This window comes from Spinacia oleracea, chromosome 5, assembly GCF_020520425.1.
Source record: "Spinacia oleracea cultivar Varoflay chromosome 5, BTI_SOV_V1, whole genome shotgun sequence".
In the NCBI taxonomy this organism is placed as follows: Eukaryota; Viridiplantae; Streptophyta; class Magnoliopsida; order Caryophyllales; family Amaranthaceae; genus Spinacia; species Spinacia oleracea.
The window spans coordinates 71859825-71869748 of NC_079491.1; the positions used below are offsets into that span (position 1 = coordinate 71859825).

Sequence of the window (9924 nt, forward strand, 5' to 3'; positions counted from 1 at the left end):
AAGATAAATGTGATCTAGTATGGCCCGACTTCATCTTGAAGCTTCAACTTCAAAGTCCGTCTCGAAAATGGTAACTTCGTCTTGAATTTCACCGTGGGAGGCGCTATTTTCTTCAAATAGGATAAGCTATAATTAAACTAATTGCAACTATTTGATGGTACGCATACAATATTTAAATTGAAAAACAAATTTGGTGCATTAGACCAATTACATTCAAATTAATGGTACGCAGACCATATTTTCTATCCTATTTGGGCCATACTAGTCACTCCATAACCTGCAAAACAGTACATATACAATATATACCATTCACCCATTCATTATCATGAATGACCCACATAGCTGGTTAGTAAAACACGTTATGCATCACATAAATATTTGCAGCAATTAATTAAGGGCACCAACAATCTACCAATTATTCAGTCCTTATTAATTCTAATCAAGTTGTTTAACCTTAAGGATTTGTAGACCTAATCAAGAGTTTATGACTAAAAATGCTCCCATTTAAACCAATAAATTCATATGCTTTACTAATTTTAAACATAAAAATGTATTTCAAGTCTAACCGGAAACATACAAATTTAATTAAAATTTAAAGCCCATATAAATTTATAATTGAATCCAAAAATTTTAATTTGATTTCAGTCGTATTTAAATTAATTCATGATTTTAATTTTAGTAAAATAATTAGTATAAATAAAATTTATAATAATTATAATATTCAAAATTAAAATCCAAGAAAACTATTTAAATTACGAATTTTAAAATGAATTAAAATCGTTTCCGAACTGAAAATAAAAAAATTAAATTCAAAACGCATCAATCGGGTCAAGACGAGGCCATGGGCTTGCGCCCATGCCCCGCCGAGTCCACGAGGCAGCATCGCCCCTCACGAGTGATCGCACAGCAAGGCACGAGCAGCTGCCACGCGCAAACGCAGCAAGTCGAGCCACGCTTGCGCGCAGCATCGCTCGCTGCTTCGTAGCGCAGCAGTTGCTTGGCGAGGCTGGGCGAGGCAGCGCTCGTGCTGCGAGGCACCCCTCGCTGCCCGCGCATGCGCGCCTGCCTTTACTCGCTCGCCTTGCTTCTTCGCCCATCCGCCCATGCATCATCGCAGCACTCGACGCAAGGCAGGGCTGCTGCCTTGTGCTCGCGTGCTACTCGCCTTGCTCGCTGCATTCGTACCGCATGGGCGACGAGCTCCCTTGCTTCTCGTCGCATGCCCGCACTATACAACACCCCTTAAGGGTAACACGTAGCGTCCACTGCTTTGTGCGTGCAAGTTTTATGAGCGAATTGCATAAAAATTAAAACTTTTATTTCCAAAATTAATGACAAATTAATAAATCATATTAATTTCATAATTTTAGGGCGAAAAATCGAAAATTTATTAATCAATTAATTTTCGATTAACATGGACTCAAATCTAGGTCATAAAAATTTAAATTTTAACACAAATTAACTATTTTTATGGTGGTTTTTAATCATTGGTACCTAATTAAATTATTAATTAATTATGAAAATCAAAGTAATTCTAAATTATTCGAATTTCAACAAATTAATCATAATTACAAATTAGGTTGTATAATTAACAAGGCTAGGCATTCAAACTTGTTAAACATATATAGTAGGTCAATCAAATATTCAAGATTTATCAACAAGAATCGCAAATATTTAATTTAACATCTTAAATTAACAAACTTTTGCGTTCGAAAAACTAAAACCTCCGAAAAGTCAAAAGTTTAGAATGCCTTTTACATGCGGAATTGACACAAAAATCACTCGATTTGGATGAGTAACGAAGAAACTGCCGAAAAACTGCGTACATATAATTAAATAAACGCAATTTGCAATTAATTAACAATTACGAAAATTTAATTTTTTTGCAAATTTGTAAAATTTAACCATGTTTATGCAATTTAGATTATGAAAATAATAAGAGGGTCGTGATACCACTGTTAGGTTATGATTCATATGACAAAACATAAATCGTGTGGAAAAACCATAAAGCCAGGAAAACATATTATTTACACATAATCATTTAGCATAGTGTAGATGCATACACTTTGTTGCGTGCCCTCCCTAGCTGCGCTCGAACCGAACAAGAACAAGTCTTTAGGACTCCAAGTGTCGTCCCTCCGTAGATAGTCCATAACACGTCCGGATCAGCCTTAAGCTTGACCAACTAGAATCGCCCTTAAGGTTGCTTAGGAATTTCGGCTATTTTAGGTGCAAGTGTATGGCTGATTTTTCTTCAAAATCTTACCTTTAGAATACTTCAATTGTGTCTATAAATTATGACCCTAGGCACCTATTTATAGAGGTATGGAAAAGGAATTATAATCCTACTAGGATTTGGATTTATTAATTAGAATCCAACTTGAACTCTAAATAATAAACTTAATCTATTAGGATTAGGATTTAATCCATACACGAATTCCGATAGGATTAGGATTCGTTACGAACATGAGCATCGTAAGGCCACGAGCATCGCACCACCCGCGCAGGCCTTGCGGCCCACACGAGCAGTCGCTGCTCGCAGCCCAACAACACGCCCAGCGTGCGCGCGCCAAGGCCTTGCTGGGCCTGGCCTTGCGCTGGGCCTGGCGAGGCTGTGGCAGCTCCATGTTGGGCGCTCGGCTTGCTGGGCGCGGGCCTGGCTTCGTGCTGGGCCTTCGTCTAGCAAGCCTCGTCCGATGCTAATTCGTACGATGCGCTTCCGATTAAATTCCCGGTTTTGGAATTCATTTCTGATACGAACAATATTTAATATTTCCGATTCCGGAATTAATTTCCGTTTCGAACAAATATTTAATATTTCCAATTCTAACAATATTTCCGTTTCCGGCAATATTTCCGATTCCGGTAATATTTCCATTTCCGATAATATTTTCCGATAAGTACCATCACTACAAAAAAACGTTATATATTTAGACGGATTAGTTTCGACGTTGTGTGGAATAGTCGCAATGGGTTATGGAGCGCGAATTCAGAATTTACAAATTTCGACGCTTTATACTGTCGAAATATTTTTCGACATCATAAAGTGTCGATATTTGCAAAATGAAGACACGAGGAACCCACGTGTCTGTTACCAAGTGAATTTCGCCCAAATATCTCCCGCCGAAGTCTCTAAAATTTGGGAGAATCCCGCTTTACACTCACTCCACCGCCCACGTTTCTCTCAACCTCCTCAAGGACCTTGCTAGCTGCGAAACCTAACCACCCTCATCAGATTTTCCGTCTTCACTCCTCCTCACCTTCAGCAACATTAACGAATTCCTTGGATTTCGTCTTCAACCTGTACGTTAGCCCAACAGAGTCCCTCAATTCTCTCAGTTCACCCACTTTTATCTCACTCTTCATTCTATATATTTATGAAAAATCCCAACTGAATTCACAATTCTACCATCAAATTCGAAAATAAATTCGCTGCTGTTATTTCTAATTGGAGATTTTTTGTGTAGAACTTCGAGCATCCTCTGGTTGATTTGGGGCTGTTTCCTTGGTGTACGGGATAATTTCGCTCAATTATTGACAGTAATTAGATCTTCCAGGTTAGTTTTTTTAAAAACTTTTGTTGCCCATATTTGTTTGTTGCCGTAATTGCAAAAAGAATTGCCTACATATCGTGGTAGATATTTGGTTAGTGAGATAAATTCGTCCAATTCACTCCAATAAATTCTTCAAGGTTTTTTTTTGGTTATATTTTTACACTTTTGTTGCAAAATTTGTGTGTTTGAACGTTGTTTTTTATCTTAGGTGTTTTATGCTGTTTATGGTTTTTTCATGTCATCTCAGTATCCCCTATTGCACAATGTGTTGTCAGTTTCATTTGGAAGTCGAAAGTTTCTCTTTAAAGGGAGAGATTTCAACTGGAAGCTATTTTTGACCGGGATTAGTTATAATGATTTTCTCTAGAATAGAAGGCTAAGCTATCATGTGACTTTGTAGAGAGACTTTTAAAGGGTCTACCTAAGCTTCTTGAGGAGTTGTGTTGTTTGATTTTGTTGCAGCTTAAGTGTTATTAACAGGACTCTTCTTTTTATTGTTATTTATTAAACAGAATTAGGTCTTCCAGAAAGATGGGGAGGGAAGGTTGTTGGGGGGATGTTAACTAACTTTGATTTGTAATAAAACTGAAACTAGGAATATAGTCGAGGCATATTATATTTTAGATGCTTTCTTGTCACTCAACATGACATTAGATTTTGATGATAACACTCAAATGATGAAATTTAAAAACTGAAGATTTTGATGATAACACTCAAATGATGAAATTTAAAAACTGAAGATTTTGATGATTACACTCAAATGATGAAATTTAAAAACTGAAGATTTTGATCATACCAGTAATATGGAGCCCATGTATCTTCCTTCAAACCAAAAGGTATTGGACAAAATTTGATTTTTTTTTCTTTTCCATCCTTATTATGGTAATACAAAGCACGGAGGATGTATGTAAATGGTTTTTATGTAGGAATGCGTTTCATGAAATCTGTTGAAATATGGGGTAGCTCTGGAAAATTCTGTTTAAGCATGTAATTGTCATTTAGGTGCTTTTTCCGAAACAATTAGGTTGAGATGCAAGGCAGTTAGATGAGACAGTGATTTACTGTTGGAGAGGGGTTGGGGAAGAGAGAAATCTGCATATTAGCCTATTAGGTGCCTCTTTTAACTAATAAAAATTTGTCAGTTTCATTTGGAAGTCGAAAGTTTCTCTTTAAAGGGAGAGCTTTCAACTGGAAGCTATCTTTGACCGGGATATAATGATTTTCTGTAGAATAGAAGGCTAGGCTCACTATTCCACTGAATATCTGTTTGCCCTGTCATGCTCATAGCAAATCTTGTTCGCATGTCTCCTTTCATTGTTAAGTGCCTCAATCTCTGTGAGAAAGTTGTTTGCAATTTTGGCACTCTTCCTTACAAAGACCTATGATTTTTTGCATTCTTTATAATTAGCCTAACATAATCAAATGAACTAGACATTCATGCTTTCAGAAGCTTCAAGTCTTTTTTACTACGAGTGCAGGAATAGAGGCTTTCTTTCCTAGTGTTTGTTTTGCTATAGCAGCTTTCTAGGTTGTTGAAATAGCCGAGGCTCAATGGTACTGTTGTGTGATTTTGTATTTTTCTTGTTAATCATGTGACTTTTTATGCCTTTCTATCTTTCTTGTTTTGAGTTATTATTCGTCTTTGTTGTTGTCGATTTTCGGTTAGTTGTTTTGTCTTTTTGGTTGCTTCTTGTTTTGATTACAAGCTGTATTTGGCAGCAGACTCTATAGATTGGTGCTCTGTGCTTATTTCCTATTTGAGATGCTTGTAGAAGGCTCTCCTTGCTGGTTTAGGTCCTTAGGTGTTTTTTTATCCTGTTTTGCATGTCTGTTGGATGCAGGCTGTTACATCTGTTGTTGTTGTTTAGCTTTTGTGTTGGTTTCTTGCCGTGCATCCGATTCTGCACTCTAATCTGAATTTTATATTTGGTATGTTGTTGGAATTGTTGTACAATATGATTAGTGTTTTTGGATGTAGGAGTTGACACCGGATTGATGATTCTGTGATGAATTTTCTGCATTATCAAATATTGTTTTCAGTTGTGCTTTGAGCGTGATGCATATGGTCTCTGTTTGATATTTGCAGAATTATTGAATTTTGAACTTAATAAGTCTTAAAGCGTGTTATGCAATATTTTACGAGTAGTATACTGTAGTTTCTAGTAGAGAAACTAATGTAGCACGAGTAGCAGCTGTAAAAGCTGTTCAAACGAGAATGCATGAAGGAATCAGCAGCAAAGCACTGCTTCAAAGTGTCTGATTTCAGGATGATCAAAATATTCCGTCTAGCTTATCAAATGTTTCTGGAACAGGAACTATGTATTATTTATCAATATAGCTTGCTTCAATCTGTAAAAATACTACATGTGTATTCAATCTTATGTTTCCAGCATTCAATCTTGTTTCCATCTTATTTAAGCGAAAAGCAGTTCATAAATCAGCTAGTCAAAGTCCACCTTTATATTTAGCCAGAAAACAGTTCATAAATCAGCTAGTTAAGTTGCTTTATTCTTTAGTTATTCCAGAAGATTGTTCACTGATCTCCTGGTGCTGTCATTATATTCATTACAGTACTCGTACAGACTAGAGATGGTAAAGGGTTGTCGGATTGGTTAATTTGGTTTACCTAACTCTGAACTAATTTTTGCTCATTATAATCTTGTGTATCTGAAATTCTTAAACCGATTTTCATTATGAGTGAACACCTATATCCTATTTAGTGTCGCATTCTTACAACAATTGAGTTTGTTTTATCACTGATTGTGTTTTTTACTTGTTGAACAAGAACTTTAATTTGTTAAACCTTTCTTTTTGTGTGCGTAGCTCATCAGAAGGTTTGTAAGGACTAGTGGACCAAGCTGATTAGTATTGCCTTCTCTTCTCACAGGTGCATAACTCTTTCTCTTCTAATTTTTTTTAGCTAAGTTTCAGTTAATGTGATGTACTACTTGTTGGTGATGTTCAACTTCTATTGCTTGATCGTGATATTAAACTACTACTACTATTGCTACTGCTTGCTGCTGTTTCTTCGCTTTGATTTTTTGATGATGGTGATGTTACTGGTTGTTTGCCGATGTTATTACTGCTACAACTTTCTTCTGTTTCTATTGCTTGATGGTGATATTGAACTACTACTGCTACTGCTACTATTGTTTAATTAAACAAATGCGTTATGAAAAATTCAAAGTTATAAATTATAATCACATTTTACTACTACCTAATATCTCTGGCCTAAAATTTTCTTTAATGTTTAAATATTATTTAGTACTTTTATTTTTGTTTTGATTTTGAGAAAATAAATAAATACTGGACTAAAAGAAAATTAATATTTAGTACTCCGTATTATATTGCAAGACACCATCATTTTGATAGAAATTACTTCGTGTGTGAAACATTTCCAAACAAATCAAACTTATGCTAAGACTAAATTCAGTTATGCTTATAACCAAAAACAACCCAAAATATTAAGAAATACCCAATTTGACAAATAATTTATCTCTAATTTTGATTCATTAGACATAATTAGCATACCCAGGGATACACTATTTACATAACACCTTATACCATTAATTAAAAAAAAAAAGACTAACCCACACCTTCATCTTCTTCTTTCTCAGGAAACACCTATAAATTACAAATTATAACTACATTATATTAATTGATTGTAAATTATAGGGTTACATTTACAAAATAGAAGAACATCAAAATAAGATAGGTTATAAATTTGACGAACTGTAGAAAGAGAAAACCTCATCGAAGGGAAGAATTTCAATGGCGATGAAGAACGACGGACATCATAATTTTAATATTTCACTTAATTAATCTCCTATGTAAATTATATTTTTAACTATTTCATATTTGAATTATATGCTATATGAAGGTTCTAAGGAAGATCATAACGTTCTAGTAAGCACTTATAAAATATTTCCTATTACATGAATGATATTATTACTTATTTATCTTATTACTAAATTTATTTCATATAGATATGGATACAAGTTGGATCGATCTACCCACTGGCCACCCTAAATATATCGATGGATGTATGCAATTCATTGAGTTTGCCAAGCAAGATCTAGTCCTAGGAAAAATTAGATGCCCATGTAAGAACTGTAAGGTGGATAAATGGTTTCCGATAAATGAAGTAGAGAGACATATTTTGTTTAAAGGGTTTTATAAGTCTTATAAGAATTGGATCTTTCATGGGAAAGGGGATATGGTTCAGCGTATGTTTGAGAGTGATGGAGGGAGTACTAGTGAAGGATTCCCCGGTAATCAAAGTGGGTTTATTGGTCGAGATAATATGGGGGGACTATTAAGATCAGCTTTTAGTGTTAATATGCCTCCCAATTGCCAAACTTTTGAAGCACAAGAGGATGATGAATGGATTGAGGAACCAGTGACATATGTAACAGATGTTGAATATGATGATTCTACAATAGAAGAAGATGCGACATATAAGAAGTTACTTGAAGCTTCTGAGGAGAGATTATACGAGGGGTGTATCAATTTTTCAAAGTTATCTTTTCTTTTACACTTGTTTCACTTGAAGTGTATGAATCACTAGTCTATTGAATCTTTTAATATGCTGTTAAAGCTAATTTTAGATGCATTTCCTCAAATACTTGATTTTCCCTCGTCTTATTATTACAGTAAGAAAATGATAAAAGAATTGGGACGTTGGTATGAAAAAATTGATGCTTGTCCGAATAATTGTATGTTGTATTGGGGGGAATTTTTAGAGAAAGACAAGTGTCATGTTTGTGGTACATTAAGGTGGAAGAGAACTAAGGGTATGAGTGGCGATGTAAGTGATGGAGATACAAATACATTGAAGAGAAGTGTCCCAGCTAAGGTAATGCGATATTTTCCTCTTATCCCGAGGCTAAAAAGAATCTACATGTCATCAGAAACAGCGGAAGAGATGAGATGGCATGATACAGAGAGATTGGGTGAACATGATAAGAAGATTTTGAGGCATCCATCGGATGCCTTAGCTTGGAAAGCATTTGATGAGCGTCATAGCGATTTTGCATTAGACCCTCGCAGTGTTCGATTAGGTCTTGCGAGTGATGGGTTTAATCCTTATCGTTTAATGAACACCTCTTATAGTACGTGGCCGGTGATGTTGATTCCTTATAACCTTCCACCATGGTTATGTATGAAACCATCTTCTTTCATTTTATCCACACTTATTCCCGGAAAAACAAGTCCCGGAATTTATATTGATGTGTATCTGCAACCGTTAGTGCATGAATTGAAATTGTTGTGGACGGGGGTTGAAGCTTTTGATGCTTTTGGTAGAGAGAAATTTAATTTGTGAGCGGCTTTGCTTTGGACTATTAATGACTTTCCTGCCTATTCAATGCTTTCTGGTTTGAGCACAAAAGGTTACAATGCATGTCCAGTATGCATAGATTTCACGCCTTCTGATAGATTTAGGAGCAAGATATGTTATTGTATGTATAGAAAATGGTTACCCGCAGATCACCCATATCGAGCTCAAGGTTCCATGTTTTGTGAGAAGTTCGGAACTAACGAGTGGGGTGAAGCTCCATCTCGTCCTAGCGGGACTGATATATTGAGGGAACAAGAAAAGGTCGAGTATGTTTATGGAAATTCGAAGGCACCACAAAAAAAAAGAGGTAGACAAAGAGGTCATAATGATAACAATAATAACAATGATGTCCAAGATGAAAATGCTTATGGTACAAAAAGAAGCATATTTTATGATTTGGTGTATTGGGAGCATAATCTTCTAAGGCATAATTTAGACGTTATTCACATTGAGAAAAATGTGTCTGAGAATATTTTGGGAACTCTTCTAGGTAATGATAAGAGTAGAGATAGTAGGGATGATCGAGTAGCCCTTAAACATTGGAGGACAAAGCCTCACCTTTGGCTTGAGACCAATCATAATGGAAGCGAATACATGCCTCCGGCTTCTTATTCTATGTCTACGGAGGAGAAAGAGAGGTTCTTAAATGTTTTGCAGAAACTTAAAGTTCCGGATGGATATGGATCCAACCTTTCTAGTTGTGTGAATATGAAGCAAAGGAAGTTGATTAACCTCAAGAGTCATGACAACCATGTTCTAATGCAAGATATCCTCCCCGTCGCCTTAAGAGCTTCTAATGCTACAAAGGTGATTGACTTGTTGGCTAGATTATCTTCGTTTTTCAAGAAGTTGTGCTCCACCAGTATTGATCTAGATGATTTAGATGGTCTTCAAGATGGAATTATTTTAACTCTTTGTGAGTTGGAAAAGGAGTTTCTGCCTTCATTTTTTACAATCATGGTCCATTTGTTGATTCACTTAGTGGAGGAGGTTAAACTTGGTGGACCAGTGCAATACAGATGGATGTATCCC

At 35.8% G+C, this 9924-nt stretch overlaps 1 protein-coding gene across 1 annotated transcript; it reads left to right on the forward strand.

Annotated features, from left to right (window-relative positions):
- The first annotated feature begins 7542 nt into the window (after positions 1–7542).
- On the forward strand, positions 7543–8877 carry LOC130461598 (uncharacterized). The gene is made up of 2 exons (XM_056829751.1): positions 7543–8056; positions 8162–8877. Exons 1-2 carry the CDS (start codon positions 7543–7545, stop codon positions 8875–8877), a joined length of 1230 nt encoding a protein of 409 aa, XP_056685729.1.
- Positions 8878–9924: the final 1047 nt, after the last annotated feature.

Coding starts and splice junctions, on each gene's coding strand:
- LOC130461598 (XM_056829751.1), top strand. CDS start 7,543: ATGGATACAAGTTGGATCGATCTACCCACTGGCCACCCTAAATATATC. Junction 8,057..8,161: donor GGAGAGATTATACGAGGGGT/GTATCAATTTTT, acceptor AGCTAATTTTAG/ATGCATTTCCTCAAATACTT.